Source organism: Micropterus salmoides, unplaced genomic scaffold (genome assembly GCF_014851395.1).
Source record: "Micropterus salmoides isolate LMB-PRFRI ecotype aquatic unplaced genomic scaffold, ASM1485139v1 Ms_hic_scaffold_10, whole genome shotgun sequence".
In the NCBI taxonomy this organism is placed as follows: Eukaryota; Metazoa; Chordata; class Actinopteri; order Centrarchiformes; family Centrarchidae; genus Micropterus; species Micropterus salmoides.
The window spans coordinates 30,905,644-30,927,555 of NW_024040041.1; the positions used below are offsets into that span (position 1 = coordinate 30,905,644).

Here is a 21,912-nt window from a genome sequence, read left to right on the forward strand (position 1 = left end):
ATTTCAACCCCCTCAGTTCTGATAATTTTACCCTCTTTTTGATACCACCTGACCGCACTTGTCTGGTCCGAATGACATTCCAATGTTGTTGCTGTAGATCCTGGTAGTGAGTTGATGTCTCACTCATTCCTGGCTAGCTTGATGTCATCCATGTGTAGTAAAAGACTGATGGTTGCTTCAGTTCAGAACCGGTATCCATAACCACTCTTTGTGATGACCTGGTTGAGGGGGTTCAGGGTATTGCAGAACAACAGCAGGGATAATGCAACCCACCTCGGTATGCTGCACTTGATGGTGACTTGTGCAATTGTCTTTGAGAGCCCCATTGATTTACTAAAGCTTTGCGTGAGTAAAAACGTGTGCAAACTTGATATCAAGAGCAAATTAACAAACTGATCTACTAACGGTGTGAGAAGAACACAGAATGACGTCTTTCAAAAGTACAAGACGGCACCTGTAGTTCATTTACTACTTTTGCCTTAATGAATATGCAATTTGGGGCGTTTTAATTTTATTGTGCAAAGAAATGGGAGGGTAACATGCAAATACATTTATTTACTACACGCAGTGTGATCTAACAAGCCCAAAAGCAATTTCATGTGAGTGCAACAGCATCTGTATTTACATTTGAAAGGAAGGTGCAAACCCCCAAGTGTTGCACAGAGATGGCTGCTGTTATTGCGAGAAGGAGACACAGCTGTAATGAAAGAAGACGTAGAGAAATTAACAATAATAGATAATATTATTCTGTATCCAATATATAGAAATATAGTCGTAATAGCGACACAGCCCGTCGGTATCAGAAAGGGAATGGGGCGTTGGGGCGTACAGGGCCAGGGACAGGAAATCGCGGCGCGACCGGGCACGGTGTGGACGGTCCGTGATTGTTCCCTCTGGCTGGATGAAGCACAATCTGCTGGCATTTCCTCGCGTCTGGGTCATTCCAGCATACTGTAGCTGTTTCCCAAAGCAATTTTTCAGGTGTGCTGTCCCAAGTACTTAGTACAATCTCAGGCAGGATGGGCAGGTACATACGATTTCCACATACTCGGGACCGAAACAAACCAAGGTTTTTACGCAGTGGCTGCTTTCCCTGCCGACTTTCCATGGCGGAAACCATTCAAACACGCAAAACCCTTATTTAAATACTGCCACCTCCATTGTCTTTGCTCCTGTTGTCATCTATGCAGTAATTCATAGTTAATCACCCATAACAGGTACTACAATTACACATGCAATATTTTAGAATGCACATGCAATTCAGAACTCTTTATTTGGGATGTTAGTAAATCCGGCGCTCAGTGTCCTGTTGATCTTGTACATTTCCAATTATTCCAGTATCCATGTACAGTATGTGGCTTGGAGTCGTGACTTTCTTGTAGTCAATCCAGGCAGTGCACAGGTTGGTGTCTGCTTGGTCTTTTTTTTTATTTTGCTTAGTGTAGGTCTCTATTGAATGCATACTCTACAGGCTACATGTTACCTTCATGTTCAATGTGAAGGAATCATTTGACTGCTATACAGTTGTTTTCAATGAATATTGCAATGAAGTGCAAGTTCAGGTGTTACAATAAAGTTACAATATTAATGTTTCAATACAAGTTTCACTTGATGCTCAAGTCTCTGAATCTGTTTCATGGTAAAGGAAATGAATCTTGTACAAAATTCTTCCTTATTTTCAAATTATGTGTGGGCTCTCTGTGTGGATGACACACTTTTCTCTTGTACTGAATGACTCATCCCCACACAAACTCGTTCTGAGGAATGAGCATGAAATGAACAACTGATTATTGGTGGCTTTTCACTTCTGCTCCAAGATGTTTTGCTCTACAATCAGAGCGTGACTTTCTTTTTATTTAAAGCTGAACAATTTGTTGACTGAATTAAATTGCCTTCTTGTGACCAGTGTTTGACAGATTTTCCAGCTTGATTTTTGTGTGCTATATTTGCCTCACTTCCTGTATATTTTGTTAGTAACAAAACTTTTGTTTTGAGTCAAACTAAAATTCATTTTTTGCTGAGAAATCAGTCTATAAATCCTTAGTGTTTGCTCTGACTTGTGCACATATTTGATCAGAATTGTCAGTCTTGTCATCTTCTATACCTGCTTATCCGTCCAGGGTCGCAGCCGGCTGGAGCCGATCCCAGCTGGCATAGGGCCCGAGGCAGGGTACACCCTGGACAAGTCGCCAGTCCATCGCAGGCCACAGAAACGAACAACCGCTCACACTCACATTCATACCTTTAGAGTCAACCTAACCTATTGTTATGACCCGGCTCGTCTTGGAGAGCAGTAACATATAATTTGGAAATGAGGTTGAATGCGACAACTGGAAGGGTTCTGTTTCAAGTCAGGTGTTTAATTAACCAAGGAGAGCGCTTGCACAGGAAATACACCATAAAGAGGCTATAGAGGTGCTGACAACAACTGAAGAAATGAAACAAAAGAGGGTCTTGTCCAAAGACAATTACTTAGCTCTTGGCTCAAAAAAACGCTAAAGAACAAAAAGAGGTCAGCACCCATAAGCTTCCAAAATACAATGGATGAAAACAAACTAGCAGTTATTCTGCAAACTTAGAGGTCTCAAACTAAAGAGTGTCCAACTCTTGGTGCACTTTATCAAACTGGTCAATTTACAGAGGTTCCAAAAGCACTGACTGAAGCCACTCACACAGGCAACAGACAGGCAATACTGAGAAATACAAACACACCAAATACTCTCTAGACTAACACAATGTTACGCATCCAGCAGTGAGGCGACCTGATCACTGGTTCACAGCCGCCATAAACTGTGGACACACAAGCTACTTAAATTCTCCCCCAGGTATTTTGATCAATAAACACTTAATTTCCTGCATTCTGGTGAATGTTTCTGCACCAATTTATGGTGGAAATGTTTTTATTTATGTAAAAGGAAACACAAAAAATTAAGGTAGCACATGACATTTCAAAATATATAAATCTAACAGCATCTAAAGCCTTGAATATACTCAGGAGCGGACTACTACTGTTTATACTACTTTCTGTAGTCAGCTTGGAGGACACGTTCAACACAGACACAGTAGATCAGTTGGTGCCCTGGTAGCACTAGATGCATCCGTGTAGTCACAAAAAATGGGAGGCGCGCAGACGTCTGCACAGACGCTACGCGTACCCTCTCTGATGACCATTTGTTTTGTCATGCGGACCCTAGCGGACCTTCGCATACTGGCAGACGCAGAAAATCTAATCTTTGCTTCAGTCCTGCTGCTCTCAGTCATTCTGTGCTACTTTCAGATCTGTTTCTCCTGCAGATCAACTTTTCTCATGTAATATCATCCCCCCTGAGGCAACACACATGCAGGCAGGATTTAGTCTTCCCTCTTCTTTTGTCATGTTCAAAGGGAGCGAACGGAAAACATGGCCTAAAAGAAACTGTGTCATGAAGTTGTTAAAGTTACTGATCGGTGCTGCACGTTTTTGGGTCATTTTTTTTAGCTTAAGTTACTTTTTTTGGACAATTCACATTTGTTTCTTCTGTATTTTAAGTGCAATGCATGTTTTCTCATTGTGCAAATACACTTTTCTAAAGGCATTTTCATGTTATTTAACTGCAAGCTATATTTCAGAATGTTTCTTAACAAATTATGTTTTTAAAAAAGTGATGGGGACAAAATCTGCCACTTCAAAAAGTGGTGTCCCCAGCGTCCACATCTGTGTTGATTATTCCATGACTGATGAAACCACCTCCACCTCACTACTTTACTTCAAAGACGAATGAACAGCTTAACATGAAAAGTGAATGTTAAAAACAAAATGGTTGATCACACACAGTTTTCCCTTCTGCGAGTTTAACTGCTGACTCATAAACCTTTTTGTTTCTGCTCTGGCTCTCTGCTGCAAATTTACCAAAAAGGTAAAATGTGACACATCGTGAGTCACCAGTGGTGAAGTTTCTCTGTTCTTTGCATCACGGCTTCCTTCAAGTGCTGTTTAAACTTTATTTGGTTTCTATGTCATCTTTGTGTTTTAATACTGTAACAATTAATCAAAAAATTCCTCACAGCTCACTGTAGATCTTACTGAGTGCTGGTGATATGAAAACAATGTGTGTGCTTTGATGTGGGAGACCTGAGAAAAGAGACTGGTATCATTTTTTAAAAACTTGAGCTGTCTTGATATTAGACATTTGCAGAGCAGTGTTTCACCGTGGGACTTTTAAACACCTGGAAATCTTATTCATACAGCCATAGGTGTCATTTACACTGGGGACACTGGGGACATGTCCCCATCACTTTTTGAAATGGCTGATTTTTGTTAAAACATAATTTGTTATATATATATATAATTTGTGATATTACATGAGAAAAGTTGATCTGCAGGAGAAACAGATCTGAAAGCAGCACAGAATGACTGAGAGCTGCACTGACTTAGATTCTGTTATATTTATATATTTTGGAAATGTCTCCTGAATTTTGTGTTTCCTTTTACATAAATGAAAACATTTCCACCTTAAATTGGTGCGGAAACGTTCACCAGAATGCAGGAAATGAAGTGTGTAGAGATAAAATTTTCCCGGGGGAGGTCTCCCCAGGTCCAGTGAGTGTGTATGATATTTTGGCAAGGCGTGGCTCCCCATTTTGTTGTAGTTTAAATGCATGTCTAAGGTTACTTGATATTATGTTTTAGCCTATGTTTTGTTATGATAGCTTAATTTAGCGGACAGTTGTGCATAATGTGAGATAATGTGCAACATGTACAGTCGTGTATGTGATGTGCACAGTATGCAGTGGAATGCAGTGTGTGGTTGTTGCTCCTGCAGTGGGCGGCAGCAGGGAAATCAAACATCTGACAGCTCAGGGGGAAGAAGCTGTTGCAGAGGGAAAGTTGCAAGATGTGCAAAACAGCTCCAGAAAAATGAACCCGGTGACCTGCCCTGACCCTGCTCGCTGGGGCCAAGACAACCAACACAGAAAATCTAATAATTAACACAGTGCTCGCCGAGAAGAAGAAGTGGGTCATTAAACACAATCTGATGGACTGTTTAGAACAAGCTAATCATTGATTGAGGTCATATATGAGTCTGTATTCAGTTATGGGTTTGAGAAGATTATAAGATTTTTAATAATCACAGAGAAGAGAACCCGTGCATTGATATATTTATTCTGTATGAGGTTTGGTGAAGTGAGTACACCCTCTGTCTGTGTTTCTGACATATGATTAATAGGTGGTTTTACCCAAGAAGTTACCCAAGACCTGGACGTTGAACCCAGTATTGGTTGAATTAGTCAGAACTAAGATGAGATCATAGATTAGAGTGTTTTGTCAGCATTTTAGGGAAGTACCAAACTGTGCCAGAGATCCGGTAGGGGTTGAGGCCTTTGGTTGAGATGTATTTTAGATCTCAACATTTGTGTGATTCGGTGAGGGATCCTCACCTCGGCCTGCGTTATTCCTGTATTCTTATACGTCAATTTATTAAAATAAATTGGCAAATTAATTTCTTTCTTCATCAATTTACTGACCCTGATACAGCAGGTGCCAAGATCAGCGTGGCTCGGGTCTTTGGCCGTACAGACGTGATCTCCTGGCCAGGCTTTTTCGGTTAAATAGAAAACCTCTGTTTGGAAGGAGATTTATGAGTTTTTATGGAATTTACAAAGACACATAAAAGAAATGCAGAATGCACGGTGTGTATAATTATGAGTATATAACATAACGACATAATAAAATATACCTAGGTAAAAGTTTAGATACATTTAATTACAAATAAGTACACAGTGTGCAGGAACTTGTAAAATAAAGTATCTACTCATATTCTATTCGTCTTTTGTATATAAAAAATAATGTACATAACCTGAAATTATTATCCACAAGCAGTTCTTCAGAGCCCCCAGGAGGAACTGAAAAACTGAAAGTGTCACTTCTCAGTCTAGCTTGTCTGTTATGGTTTCTATGATGACGAGGTCATGATTTCACCTTAGAAACAGGTGGAGAAAGCAACACACTGCTGTTGAGGGGTTTTTTGTTGTCTTTTGTTTTTTAGCTTGTATTTTCCACTTTAGTTTTGACTCCTGGGGGCTCTGTATGTAGTTCTGATAATATATGTGGACAAACATCACACTTTCTTAATTTATATATACAGTGTGTTAATAAGTAAAATCAAAACACACCACAAAAGTTAATGAGTCTTTGGTAGAAGTGACAGTGCAACTCAGATAAAGAACAATCCTCCAAATTGCCAGTAATCAGCAGGATCCTCGGGTGGCAGCTCCACTGATTGATGGCATTGTTTTTTCTGTGATTTATTTCAAGTGCATAGTTTGTGCAAACTGGTGTGTAGTGGCATACATTGTGAATTCAAGACATACATAGGTAAATCTAATTTATTTAATTTTCCCTCCCTTTCCACCCACTTCTCAGGGTTGGTCAGAAATGCTGTAGAAATAGACCGTTTTTTAATTAAGACCTCATGCTACACTGTCAAATCGCCAAGTGCGCGAGGGCTCTCTCACAGACATTTTGAGCCCTTTAGAGACCCTTTTCGTAAGTCCGCATTTCTGCAGACTTTGGGATTGGGCCAAGATCCCCTGGTGATCTACTGTGCACCCTGCCAGTGCTGGGGGTGTGGCTTATAGGGCACACCTTTCACTATTGTGTACCAGGAGGTCATGGAGGCGGGGCCCCTTTAATGTGTGGGCCTGTTAATTCATGGCCTGTTATGCATTAGGTTATAGACAAGTCATAGCACGGATGTCTAGCTGAATTTAAGCTAAAAAGTATTTTTTTTAAAAAGGAGGGATTATAACCAAACATTAACAACATGTTATTGAAATTGGATTGAGAAACACTCCTGCCGACCCCGGTGTTAAACTGTTTTGTTATCTTGAGGGAAACGAGAAAAGTATCCAGTTATCCTGGGGAAAAGGGAGTAAAAAATTATTTGAGTCACTTGGCCACTTAGGGCTTCCGTACAAAACATAACAACTGTAGTAGTAATAGCAACATTCATACATAAAAAAAAAAACATTATACTTTATTCTTTGAGTCTAGGTAAAAATAAATTACATAATTATTTGTATTTGCATGCTGGGGGTATTTAAATGCTGTCCGGCTCTGGCAGCAGGGGCTTCTCTTCTCTTCTTGACTGGCTCACAAACTGCACCGACGTCATTTGCTCTAAATGAGAAAATAAATGCTTTCACTAAACTGTTGACTCGTTAATGTCCACATGAGGGCCTCTGTGTTCTCTCTGTTGCCTCCAAACCTCTCTCCTCTTTTCAAGCCTTTGCCAAATTCCCTCCCTCCTCCCTCCCCCCTCCTCCCTCCTCCTCCTCCTCTCTGCCTGCCAGTAGCCTCTCTCAGGCCGCGTAGGGGAGCATTCACACCCCGCTGTCGGCGTTTAGCGGATGGGGCTCTCAGCTTGAGCCGGAGGGAGGAGGAGGAGGAGGAGAAACATGAACGGTAACCCGTGTGCCCGCAGGCTGGCCCGGCGCTCCAAGTCCGCCCTGCTGGTCGCCGCTCTGGCCGTCCTGCTGGTCCAGACTCTCATCGTGTGGAACTTCAGCAGCCTGGACTCTGCCGGCGGGGACGGAGGCGCCCGGAGCCGGGAGAAGAGAGAGGACCGAGCCGGGGGACTCAACAAAGCCGACTGGGATCTCCCGCGGAGAGGGCTGCAGAAGAAGGGTGACCCGCCGCCGCCGCTGCTCGGAAAGGCGGCCGTTCGGCACAAGCTGCAGGCGGTAGGTTTGAATGATATCTGCCTCAGTATTAATGCATTGTGTGAGTTTAATTAGATCTTCACACCTGTGTTTCTTCTGCCGACTGGAAAATGGGCGTTTGTCCCGGAGGGAAACCGCATGGAAGCGATAGAGATGATGCGACTGAGTGGCTGCAGCTGCTCGTCTGTTGTTCTGGCATTTGCATGAACGCAGTTGGCCGCTTTTCGCTCCCTTGTCTGGAGATGCGTGTTTGTAGGCCAAACTTAATATAAAAATCTGCCAATTTAACGTATCGATTAATGTTCCAGTTTAAACGGAACTCTCTTGCCTTTCCGGATAATTGTAGCTACGGTTCGGGTGACTTTAAGCACATCCAGTCTACATGCAGCAGTTAAACAATTTTAGAACTTAAAACTAGAATAATTTTGTTGGTTTCACCCGGTTTCCCTTCGTTGTGATTGCTACCAGTCAGCGGAAGAGAAAAAAAGTGTTGATGTTTGCTTAAGTAGCTATAGTGCCGATGCATTGATTATATACATGACGAATGTAAGAATGAGTCAGATATTGTCCAAAAATATCTTCATTCGTGTTCTCCAATACGTGTCCGTCTGTCAAAAATCAGGAGCAGATAAAATTGTGTGTTTTGCTAACGGAGTTTGGTGCGAAATTTCTCCACTCGCCAGACAACAGAGCGTCTCCCTTGTAGAACATGATTTTCGTTACTTTTAATGTAAACGCTCAAAAGATTATTTACAAATCCCGTAACTCCAAGCTTTAACATCCATTTAAACATTTCATATTAAGGTAACTGTAAGGGATACAAGTGGTGAGTCTGTTCCTAGAGTTGTGATTTATGGGTTTAATTAAAACTCTTCTTTTGGTGAAAGTGAGGGACCCCAGTGACATCTTTAGGACACTGGGAAATGACTAAGCCATTTATTCATGGAAATGGGTCACCTCTGATATAAGCATGTAAAAATGAAACCGGTCATTTATATTAACAGGGGGAAAATAAAAATGTTGCTTGCAAAGTCAAAGAGAAAGCTCTTCTTTCTTCTCTCTTCCCACATTTATGACTTGATGCTGCCTCCATTTACTAGATTTGATTCCAGTGCAGTATGCATCCTCTACATCAGTGGTTCCCCCACAGTCCTAAGTACTCCTTTTCATTGCCCTTTCATAGATGGGGTGGCATTATGGTATTGTTCAATGGTAGTTTTGGGCCACCTTTGCTGCCATTTTGAGTGACAGAAACAGGATGTTTTGTAGCTTTTTGTTGTTGTCTCCTAACTAGTCTTTCTGCAGTCTTTATCATATTAGTGTAACTGCACAGTACAAGTACACACATGATCTGGAGTAGGGCTGAACAATATGTGATTACAGGTATTGCAATGTGAGTCATGAATTTAGTGGGAATGGTAACTTTTGCATTATAATATTATCATAATTTCCACTGAAAAAAATATAAAAATGATGATATGATTTTTGCTGGGATCTCTACCGAACAAGCATGTTTCCGCTTGTTGAAAAAGAATGTTTGTGTGTGAGAGACAGAGGGAGAAAGACGTGGGCTGTATTGCAGGCATCTAGTTTTACTTCCTTTCATTACAGTTTACCGGGTACCCTGTGATCTTCCCTCTGTGTGTGTGTCAGAGCCGTGATATGTCCTGACAGTTATTGCCTTTTAAATTATTATTATTATTTTTTTTACAGAAAAGGAGCTTGGGAGGTGAAGAGTGGCAGAGGGAGAAAGATAAAACAGGATAAAATGAAACAAAGGCAGCGGGGAAGAAGGTCGACGTGAGAGCTAAATGAGTAATTAGAAAGATCTGAAGACCTGGCTGAGCAGGGAAATAACTACAGACTTTATTAGTCTGTGAGAGAGTTTGAGGATTGTTAAAGATCAGATATGACGTTGAATCAAAACTACTGAGCCAATGTTTTGCTTTTAATTTGACTGTTTTTATAACCAAATCCCTTTTGAAAGATCCAGACAGCAGCCTGATGACAGCTCTGAATATACAAGGAACTCCTGTTCTTGCTGTTTTCTTCCACTTTCTCTTCTTCTTCCTCTTTTGTACTTTCAGTACGGTCAATTTTATTGATTCCAATTCTACTTATTAAACCTCTTTTTCTGATTCCAGTCACTTCACCACAGATCTTGTCAGCGCTCGCTGACCTTTGTCCTCTTGCTCCTCTTCCCCTTCATGTCTAAAGTGAAAGGAGTCTCTGTCCTAGAGGGGGCGTCTCTGGGGACTCGTCTCTAAGAAAACTATATGTTGAGTCATTTGTAGACATCATTCATTTCCCTTCAGTATAAAAGGTGAACGTCAGCTCACCTGTGTTTTGTGCTGGAGACGTTGATACTGTTTGTTATATCTGGGGCATCAGTGTAGCTGGGAGAGCGTGACACCTTGAACACGGTGCGTTCCTTCAGATTCACGCCGTGTTGAAGGAAACGCTTCGTCATGTTAGAGCTGCTTCCTCCCTCGCACCAAACCTCCTTACTGCAGCTGTTGCATTTTGCTGTGTTGTTCTCTTTTTTTTTTTTTTAAGTGAAGCTAAGCCAAACTTTGGAGCGTTTGCTGCGGTCCGCCACGGTCCAGGACTGGAAACAGAAGGACTCTCTTCTTCATGCTTTGTTGACGTAACACATGAGGTGACGTCAGGTCGGCGTAGCAGCTCCTGCCAGATAAGAGACACTTTTATGAACTGTAAAATGCTCACTGCAGTTCAGTCAGGAGCTGAGATATGCAGGAAGTTAGGAACAGAGGAGCAGAATTGAGATGCAAGGGTCTTAACAGATCCACGGTTCTTGGAAATTTGGTACCGGTTCTGGATACCCAACCCTATTCTTGACGTTTCTAACAGCTTTGAAATAAGTGCTTATTTTTGCCTTTGAAACATCTCAGGAAATGTTTCCCGTTCGCATCTTTCGAACGACTCTGAGCTCTTGAGCTTCCTCCAAAATTTGCTTCACGTTCGGCCTGAACACGAGGCTTCTACTGCTGGTCCGTACGTGCTATTAGCTATTCTGCTGCTGTTAGCTGTTCTTGTAACCAGTGGTGGGGCTAAGAATGTAGAGCTGGGAGTCACACACTCTTTATCATCATCAAATATTCTGCGGATCATTTTCTCAATGACTTGTTTTGTCTATTAAACATCAGAAGACAAAATGTCCATCACAACCCAAGGAGACCTCTTCAATGTCACATTGTCAGTTTAAAATCTCAAAAATATTCAGTCTTATCATAAAAGAAGGTTCAAGGTTCATTATCCACAATGCAGAAGTGTTGGACAGACTGAATGACTTGCTGACATGGGGGGGCAGCTAACAATAATTTCATTGTCCAGTTGTTTCGAAATGTTTACAATATAAACCTAAGAAAAGCAACACATCCTCATGTTTGTTTGGATATTAAATATAACTGAAACCATTAATCAATTATAAAAATAAATAAATTGTCTGTTGATTGACTAATGGGTTTTAAAGCTTTACCGCAGTGGGGCTGAAAATAGATCTTAATATGTCTGCTGCCGCTTTTATCATCAGTTAAAAACTTTCAGCTGACAACTATTTTAATATGTGATTAATTAAGTTAATAATAAATTAAGTTATTTATAATGCAAATGCCAACTCTTCAGGGCTTTTCCATGTTTTATATGATCATAGACTTAATATTTTCCTTTCATGGTGGGGATTCTTCACTATAATCTTACATTTTAGAGACTTAATAAAAATAAGTAACTAAATAATTAGCTTATTTTTATATATTTTCTTTAACCCAGACGCTTTACTGTTTTATTTATTTACTTTTATTTTTAATATTTATTTTTACGGAACTTGTATATTTTATATATATATTCTTAATTATTATTATTTATTTTTTATTAAAACAAACAACTTCTTCTGTTTTATTTACTTATTTAATTAAATGTATGAAATTAATTGTTGTGTAATTTATATGTAGCTTTGGCAATATCTAATATAATTTAAAAATAAGTAATTGGCTGATCGATTGATAATAAACAGTCCCCAGGTGCAGCCCTGATAGAGGCCAGCCCTATTTTCTATCTGTTGTTTTGTGTTAACCCAGTGAATGTCGCTCAAGGCTGAACATGTGTAAAGTGTGTGTGGGTGAGTGTTTATTGACAGGAAGAAGCATCCTATTCCCAGTAAAAGACTGGACATCATTTGAAGGAGCTCAATAAAAACTGAAACACCCCCCGCCGCCTATACTGTGACCGTGTGTGTCCATCATAGTGTAGCACCGTGTGCACTGACTGTTAAGTGTATTTACAGCAGTCGTGGATGGCGCCACAGCGGCACAACTCTCACATTCATCACACCTTTGAGGGGATGGACACACACACACACACACAGAGTGCTGACCACATGTGTATCAGAGCTGATTCACATCCTAACAGCCAGGTCAAATCAGATTAGAGGATTGGTTTGGATCAGGTTTCTCTGATGGGATTTATACTTTCTAATCTAGTTTAGATTGTCCAATAATCCCTAAATACCAGGCATGTGTGTGTTTGTGTTCTTCTGTATCTGTGAGGACCACTTTTGGACCTTTTGAGAACATTTTGTTGGGTTAGGATTAGGCAAATGGCTGTGATGGTTGTGGTGGAGCTTCTAATGAAACCACCACTGGGCTGCCCAATAAGACCATCGATGGTTTTACAATGACTACTACTAATAGTTTGTGTAGTTTTGGCACCTTCATAACTTGTGAAATATACTTACATGTTTGAAAGAGTTTGTAAGGACACATTTTTTTGCCTGCTTGTCGTGAACGTGCCTTCAGTCAAAACTGCAGGGCGCAGTGTCTCAATGTTCCCACAGCACACACCGTGCTGGCATGTTACCGTCTCTATTGGCGATTAAGAACAACACACTTATGTTAAAACCAGAAAGCTGCTTTATGGGTTTTTTTAAAAATCTATATTCTTTGAGATAATTCTCCCTAAATCTGGCATAGATAGACTTAAATCCCTGCTGTAATCCCGGGTGATCCTGCGGGTCCCGAGGCTACTACATCCAGGTTTCACAGCGCCATCCCGTCCCTCATAAAAGTCCATTTAGCTTACTTTCTGTCCATCTGGCTCTGTTTTTTCTTTGTCCCGCCAGCTCTATTTTCAGCATTTTGTTCAGACTTCCATGATTTTCCTTTGGGACTGTTTTCTTCTTCTTTCTCTTGAGCGTTTTCTGATCCTCGCCAGCTTCTCAGTTTTTTGTTTTCTCGCTGCATCTTTGGATTAAAAAGAGGGAGACAAAGGAAATAATGAACATCACATATAATTTATGGATTTGACGGTGCGAAGACATGAAAAATCCTGCTCACAGTTCAAAAGAAACTGCCACGCCATTTCACAGTTTACCATTTACTCATGTTCAATTCTGCTCATTAGCTAAATCATATTTGTTTGAACCTGCGGTATGAATGACATACAAACGATTTTTATTTTGAGATAATGAGACGTTTAAGTCGTGAAAAATATTCCCTTAGCTTCACTTCCTGATGTTCTTCGCCTCCGGCTTGTCTTGTTATTTTTGTCAGGACACTTTGTTGTGTATTTGTGCTTACCTAATGGGTGGTTTGCAATGAATATATAAAGAGCTGATTCATGCTCTCCAGAGGACGAACTCTTGATTTAAATTACCCAAAGATCTTTCCTCCAGCGTCACTCTCAGGACAACACGTCCTCATGCCTAAACCAAATAGGTTGATTGTCCCAAAACAACAAGTACCAGTAGCACGACAGACGAATTGGACCTTGAGTACGTTGTGTACACGTGGTATTTATTGTGAAACACGGTGGTAGTTTGGTTTAGGCAAGATAAGAACTTAAGGTTAGGTTAGGTCAGGTTGAGGCGGCCTCCTGAGTGGAAGTCCTGAGTTTACTTCCCTCGTCCAACAAACCACCACCTCCTCACACGGACTTCGTCGCTCTTATGCTACCTCACCTGACTTCTTCCGCCACTAGAGGTCGACGTCTAACAAAAAACGTAAATATGGGTCGTAATCAGCTGCTGCATAATCGACCTAAACGGCCATGTTTTTGTGAAGACGGGCTGCTCAGGACAAAGGAAGGCTCTAGGAATACCTAAATCATGTGTATCGCACACCTTCTTGATAGTTTGCTGTGTAAAGAATATTGCAGTGTTTAAGTGACACTAACATGGAATAAAATTCTTAGTTGTTTTTAGTTGAGCTGAAGGGATTTGTTAGGTAATATAGTCTGTTGATAGAAAATCAGCTGTTTTGATGATCGATTGATCGTTTCAGTCATTTTTACAAGCGAGAAATGGCTCAGTCAGCGGTTACGGAGACACCACGCTGGGGCTTTTTTCCCCTGATAGGTAGAGATTACTGAGAGTGAAGACGTGAAGCAAGTGGAAAAGTTTCGGTGATCGTTTGCTATCTAGCACAGCCGTCTCCACAACAAAACCTCTGCTCAGGTTTCCATCCAAATTTAGTGGAAATTTAAACCACATTTCCAGAATATCTGTAATAAAAAAACAAACGATGCACGTTTCCATCCTGTCTGTTCTATGAATATTAAGAGTTAATTTAGATAAACTGTTGGTGGAGTGAATTCTCTAGTCGCCGACATTAAACCATCGCAGAACAAGAGCACAAAGCAAGATGACGTCATTAATAGAGCTCCTGCTGAGGCTCAAACAAGACGGAGATTTGACCTTTCTGTTAGTTGCATGTGCGGAAGTTTACAGTCTCCTCGTCGTCCCGCGCAGATCTGATGTTTTCAGCTCTGAAGTCAGCTGCTACATCTAGGTCATGATTTAGGTTTCGTTAGGTCTGTTTCCATTACGCTCTGTGTCACTTTGTTTTTATCAGTGCATCAACTTTTTCCACCTCAGCCAAGCAGAACTTTTTTTTTTTTTTCCCACTCAAATTGAAAATGCACACAAAAGTAGGTGGATGGAAACACTTAGAGATGTTGAAACAAAACACGGCGACTGCACAGAACAGTCTCATAATCAGTAATGAAACAGCGCGGACCTTCCCACCTACACTCCTATCAGTTTATTCACTCTGATGAACAGTTAACACACTAACCCTGTGACTCTTACATCTACTTCACCTGTTTATTATTATTATTATTATTATTCACTGTTGAAATTCAGTTGCTGTTGTAAATACTATATCATGTTCATAAAACTACCTGTACAGAAATATTCCAGCATCCTTTGCACTCTGCTCTACTACACTATTGTCTTGCTTTTCTACACGTTGTTGTTTCTGCTTGTATGTGTCTGTACATGGTAGTTTGTGTCTGTTTTTGGCTGAGCTTGTTGTCCTGTTTGTTTATGCTTGTTCTGTGGACGTACATTGTCAAATTACCCGGCTGATAAAAGTGATTCTGATATAGCAAAGTAATTGAAAAAACGCTTACTGTGAGGAATATAATTAAAGCGCATTACAGCCTGGTCACGTACGGTACGTCCTTCTGGTGTTGTTGTGGTCAACAAATCTGCCCCTGAGCTATAAATCAAAACTGACACAGTGTCGTGTGTTTAAGAACATTCTCATATGCTTTCCCAACCCTTTCGATCCGGTTTCATAAACCCAGGTAAAAGGCTCTTTTTCTGGAAGACATTTTGGGTATATAGTATAGCGTAGTGTAAGGTTTACACTGGGCAAAGGCAAAGCATTCCAGGCTGTATGTTCCCGCAGGAATACTGAGCTCAAACACACACATACACAAGTGTTTGATTAATGCATAACTGGGCCTCTTGATGCTGCATACAGCCTGGTGAAAGAACTCTTTATTGCTTGATATGAAGGTGTTTGCGCTCGTATATCACCGGCCACTTTATTAGGTACACCCTGCTAGTCCAGGGTTGGACTAGCAGGACTTTGCCTTCAGAACGATTTGAATGATTTGAGCTTGGTGACATGAGGCATTATCCTGCTGGAAGCAGCCATCAGAAGATGGGTACGTTGGTATTCTGCGTACCTCGGTTGTAACGAGTGGTTATTTGAGTTACTGTTGCCTTTCTGTCATCTCGAACCAGTCTGCCCATTCTCCTCTGACCTCTGACATCAACAAGACATTTTCGTCCACACAACTGCCGCTCACTGGATATTTTCTCTTTTTCGGACCATTGTCTGTAAACCCTAGAGATGGTTGTGCAGATCAGCAGTTTCTGACAAGCTCAGACCAGCACGTCTGGCACCAACAACCATCCCACGTTAAAAAGTCACTTAAATCCCCTTTCTTACCCATTCTGGTGCTCTGTTTGAACTTCAGCAAGTTGTCTTGACCACGTCCTATATCCCTAAATGCATTAAGTTGCAGCCATGTGATTGGCTGATTAGCTTTTTGTGTAACAGACAATTAAACGGGTGTACTTAATAAAGTGGGCGCACACACACACAGTTACTTTTCAATATGAACCTCATGAAATGAGACAAACCATCTTCTTAAGTATCTGCCAGAGAACGCAGCCAGCCCCCCCCCCCTTCTTGCTGTCTGTAAATGTCATTTAGGATTTAAAGCTGCTGTTTTTTATTATTTGTGCAGAGATGTCTTTAAGTGGAATACTTTCATGCAGGGAGATGCCAATCATTTTACTTTTTCAACTACTCTGGGCTCTTTAAATCCTTGTAATAATAGCCTTGGGAAATAATTACTCAAAGGGAGATTGATCTCAAAGGCGTGGTCCACAAATCTATTTTACTTTGAGGAAAATGTTCCCACATGAAAGGCATGACAAAAAAAATATGGAAAGAAAACTGAATTTGACATTTATATTTAACATTTTTATTATTTATTAAAGAGAAACTCCACCGAATTACAAACTAAATAAATGAAGTAGAAGCTTCAACTGAGATGTGGTGTTGCACTTGTAGTTTCTGACGTGCTGTACTTAAAGATATAAGAGAGGGATGCTCCCGAAGATTTCCTTCTAGTTGTCGCACGTTTATCATATTAGTTTAATTATTTTTTATTTTGGGGCATCAGAAAATGGTTTAAATTGCAGGGCTTTGAAATAACGTTACATGTAACATTGTTAACACTGTGCTAGTTTACAGATTAGGGTTGGACAATAAAACAGTAACAATAAATATCGCAAACATTTTTTCAAATGTTCAATTAATATTCAAGAAATGTTTTTTATTCATTTGAATCACACACGAAATAGGACTTAATAATTAAGATGTTTATTTTGTTGAGGAAAAAGGACTGAAAAAAGCTTTTACTTTTAATATTACTCATGCATATTTGTTGAAAAAGATTTTTATCATAATTGTTTTGAATGTTCTGCCTCAGACTTGTGAAGTGATCCACTGTTTGCATCATGTGTTGACCATAAAAAGTTTCTTCAACTTTCACTCAGCAGCAAAAATCAGCCTTTAAACTTCGACCTATCGAAAGATATGAAACTTTTTATCGTGAGAACATTTTTGGCCATATCGTCCAGCCCTACAAACCGTAACAATGAGCCTTCAAAGTGTTAATTTTATAAGCTCGAGCACACAGCGAGCCGCCTGGTAACGGCACGCGTTAATGATTCTGAATCTGTCGGAACAACCAGCAGCGAGACTGAACATTTTGTCTGTTTATTCCAACGCAGTATAACATCAAACAACTTCCAGCTACAAGGACAAACACTCAGGCTTCAACAAGATGGATGATGGATAACGTTACTTAACCCGCTACAAACTCGCTCCTCTCCCACTTTAAGCCTCTTCTGAACCGGCCGTCGCGACCGTGGTCAGGGTCCTGGCTGGAGCTGCTGTAAACCACCTGGGTACAGTATTCCCTGTCACCAAACTGGTCTCGGAGGCTGGGTTCAGTCCCGGTTCCTGTTCACGGGGGGCAACTCAGCCTGGTTCTGTTGACGGAAGTAGTGACGTAAACAAACACCAACTATACTCCAGGTTGGAGTCAGTGTTTGAGAGAAACCCTCAGCCGGGCCAAATGTCTGCAGGTCCGTCGCAAATAATCTGTTCAATAAAACACAAGTCCAGTAGATTTTAAGCTTACTGAAAATCCAATACAGAGTACAGGTGAATCTGAGCTGGTCCCAGGAGCGACTGATCCGGGTCCGTATCACATTAAGTTAAATACCTTTATGCTCTCCTCCTTATGTGGGTCTTAACTCAAGGTCCGCCTGGTCTAATCTTTACCTATCTGACTTTTGACACCATCATTTACGTACCAAGCCCCCTCTGCACCCTCTGGGGATAATGTTATTTCCCTGCATTACGTTAATAAAAAATAAAGCTTCACTGCAGCCAACCTACAGGCTTCTCACCGGTTTTTAGAAAGTGTTAATTCAAGGGACGCCAGTCTGGAGAGGTGATGAAGGCCTCAGAGGTACAAACTCAAGGGAAAAGATGGCCGTTATCAGTCCAAAAAGCCCAGCCATGGCCACGTGTGTTCCTTGAAGGAATGTCAAGGCAGAAATCTGCACTCTAATAACACACTGTCTGTCTGATGGATGAATTTGATTCTCTTAAATGTTAAATGATGATCCTTTATATCTCAGTATGAGTTTGGTTGGCAGCGTCTACAATCTAACCACACTCCTCACTGCATTTTGGCACCAATGCCGCTTTTTGACATTTAACTGTGGTCAGAAAACCTTTACAAAACACGCAGATTTATCCTCATCAGTGTGACCACAACCTCCTAATCAACAGATGCCAGAGCAACAGGTCCACTTTCGTCCACCCTTCCCCTCCTCTCTCGCTCTCCTCTCTTTTAAAGTCTCTCGCCCGGGGCGTCCGAGGGAACAGACTCTCTTGTCTCTTTTATGTCGCCTTTATCGTCGAGCAGCAGGAGGTCTGAAGGCAGCGAACACGACTTCAATAAGAACCTGCTGAGGAGGAGAGAGGCTGAGTGCAAACTGACTCACACAGCAACACAGTTAGCAAGAAAGCAGTGTGTGTGTGTGCATAAAGAATGATGTCTTTGTAGGTAAGCGTTGGCATTTTAGCTGTGGTCGGTCTCCATGGTATGCACAGGCTTCTGGGAAAAAACGCAGTAGGAACTGTGAAGGAGAGAGAAACTGCAGCTTCTGTTATTATGTCCGCAAATTACAGGCAGAATCGCTCGAGGACATTTTTACAGTTTGAGCGTTCAGAGACGCTTAATTTAGGAGGAGAAATTACTTAGTGAGGAGACGTGTGCCAAGAAGAAATGGATGATTTTTATTAAAGGCTGGTAATAATATTAGGACTAGGAGATCTCGCGACGTTAAAACCTGAAGATATTTCATGTCGAGGTGAAAAGCTGGAGTGAGGGTGAATTAGCACAGAAGATGCCCACGCCACTTTTATTAAATCATTTGTGTAATAATAATAATAAACGATGACAAACAATACATACAAACAATATATAACAAGAGATACAAATAATGTTAGCAACATTTCAAAATGCACCTGCGTTGTTTTGTGACTTCATGATTTGTGATTTTATGACTTGTTGAATAAAAGACTATTTTCCAGTCCTAAAATTCTTAAAAATAATGTTAAAATATCGTCTCGTCACATGAGCTAAGTTTATTATCATAACTCTAATTAGGTCTGCAATTAATGATTATTTTAATTATCGATTCTTCAGCAAATTTATTAATTTATTTTAGTGAGAAAATAGTTGTTTAGTCTTGAAAAATGTCAACTTTCTCTGTCTCTTGTTTTATCTAACCAAAAGTCCTAAAGATGTTGCTTAAAAACGGTTACCAATTAATTTTCCAATTAATTAACTGACCAATTGTTTTAGCTCTACTTTTTTTTAGATTATGTATTTAATGTCAGAAAACAGAAAGACGGGCGACGGAAACAAGTTCCCAGAGCTTAAGGTGAAGTCTTCAGATGTTGTCAGACCAGAAAAACCTACAGATATTCCGCCTACAGTAACAAAAAAAGAAGCAAATCCTTACATTTTTGATGCTTGAACCAGATAATGTTTGTTATTTTTGCCTTTCACAATCAACTCAAAGTGAGTTCTGCAACCAAATAAGTAAGAAATAAACCGTTTAAACAATGAATTCTGTTTCCTGCATTTAGATGGTTGACATTAACACAGCTAAAAAACACATTCATTTTTTAACATAAAAATAGTATTTACTATGTATATTACTGTATTATCAATGCACAAACTCCTACTTAAGACAGTTTCACTTTGCATCTTTACTTAAATTACATATTACCTATATATACTTTATGTTTAAGTCAAGAATCTTGTCGAAGACAAATAATTACACATTGTCACCTGTAAATCAAAGTACAGACTAAATGATTTTGAGTCCCCGGGGCGTCCGGATGGCCTAGTGGTTCAGACAACATGTAATTGCAACGTTCTCAGTTTGATTCAGGCCCGAGAATCTTTGCTGCACGTCATCCCCCCCTTTCTCATCCTGTCTGTCTCAATAAAACACTTTTAGAAAAGACCTTTGAGTGATGATTTTGAGTCCTGAGTAGCGAGTGTTGATCCTCCTCTTGCTGCTTCAAAGGCAAAATACGTGGAGGGGAAAAAAAAGTCCATCGAACACTTGCGGGTAAATCTCATTGCAGTGAGATGAGTGTAAATGAGCTTTTACAACATTTTTATAAACTCATAGGTAGGTTCTCTCATCTGGATTATGGCTTGTTATGTTAATTATGTTTGATAGTAAAATGAATATATTTGGCTTTGGACAGTCAGCTTGGTCTTTGGGATGTATCTTTCAGACAGAGAAAAGATAATAACAAAATAATGGAAACCTACTGAAAGTATTTCCCTTAGCGCCACCCCCAGGACAAACTTTACATTTTTAACTATTAAGAATAGATATATTCTCAGTGTTCTTTTAGTCAGTGGAGTTGGTCACTGGTTTCCTCTGCACTCTTACTCTTCAATGATAGCAGCAAAGCAGGAAATATTCACTGTCTCTATACACACACACACACACACACACACACACACACACACACACACACACACACACACACATTCCTCTGCGCTGATATTACAGAAGAGATAATGAAAGGTTGTCTGAGGAGCAGGTGGCAAGAGCTGATATTACTCCCTTCCCACAGGCACTCCGACACACACACAGAAACTCACACTTTATCCCTGGAAAAGGCAGGTAGAGGGCGTTCTGTGGGATCAAAATGCCCATCGAGGTGATGCGGCTTGTCATGTAGATCACCACTTGACTCTGGGAGTTCAAGGCCACAGCTGCCTGTGTCGCAGTCGTCAAAGGTCATTTCAGCTCAGGAAATCATTTCCTTCCCCCCCTTTTTTCCTTCTTGTGTCTCTTTACCTCTTTGTTTTTCTTCCCTGGAAAGAGAAAGTGAATTTGATCACTTACCTGCACGAGTAAATATACTGTAGATTATCCATCTGCACAGTTCTGAATAAAGCGTCTTGTTTAATCTTATTAACGAGAGCCTGTTAGGTTTGGTGATGATGTGAATAAGGGTTACGGTGGTTATGGTCTTCTTGTGGTATTAGATTTTCAGGTGATTGAATGGTGATCCTCTTGATTTCTTGCCTTCAGCGAAAGGAGGATGCAAACATATATAATAAAAACTGTTGGTTTTATCATAAGAAACTAACATAAAAACATTAAACTGCATTTACTGATTTGCTGTGTGAGTGTGACGGAAGCCAGCGAGGCTGTGCAGTGAGTTAACCTCACTCCCCGACACCCTAAGAGATGCACTGCGACCAACGCTAGTGCCCATGGGTTTTAGCCTCATTGTCAGCACATCTGGCTCCCGTACCCGAGGTCGCCGGTTTCGAGTCAGGACCATGTAGTACGTACTCGGGAGCAGCCGGTTACACTAGCACATGGCAGAGATGCTATGAGCTAGAGGTCAAGTTATTCTAAGGTGCAGCTCACCGACACCCAGTTAACTCATGACTGTGACGTTACAACCCAAACTCACGCCCCGACAAGGAGAACAACAAACGCACGTGTGCACATTTTCAGCTGAGGACTGCGGCTTACTTTGGCTGTCCTTCAACTCAACAATCAATCATGATGATTTCAGCTAAATTGCTGTTAAAGCCATGTTTCCATCCAATTGTCATGCGAATTTTAAGCATACTTTTGAAATGTTGCAAAAAAGGGAGGAAAAAAGAAATTGCAAAATATGTGCGTTTCCATCAGCTGGTTTGGAGCGAATAAACCAGGCTACGGCGAGCGTTGTTACGTCAGTAGGTTGACGTTACACATGGCTG

General features: G+C 40.7%; 1 protein-coding gene across 1 annotated transcript in view; it reads left to right on the plus strand.

Moving 5' to 3' along the window:
• The first annotated feature begins 6,760 nt into the window (after window positions 1-6,760).
• Window positions 6,761-21,912, plus strand: part of LOC119895176 (xylosyltransferase 1-like) — a 47,331-nt gene continuing 32,179 nt past the window's right edge. The window contains exon 1 of the mRNA XM_038708092.1: window positions 6,761-7,722. Within this exon, the coding sequence (XP_038564020.1) occupies window positions 7,438-7,722 (285 nt within the window). The 5' untranslated portion in view covers window positions 6,761-7,437. The remainder of the gene's footprint in view (window positions 7,723-21,912) is intronic.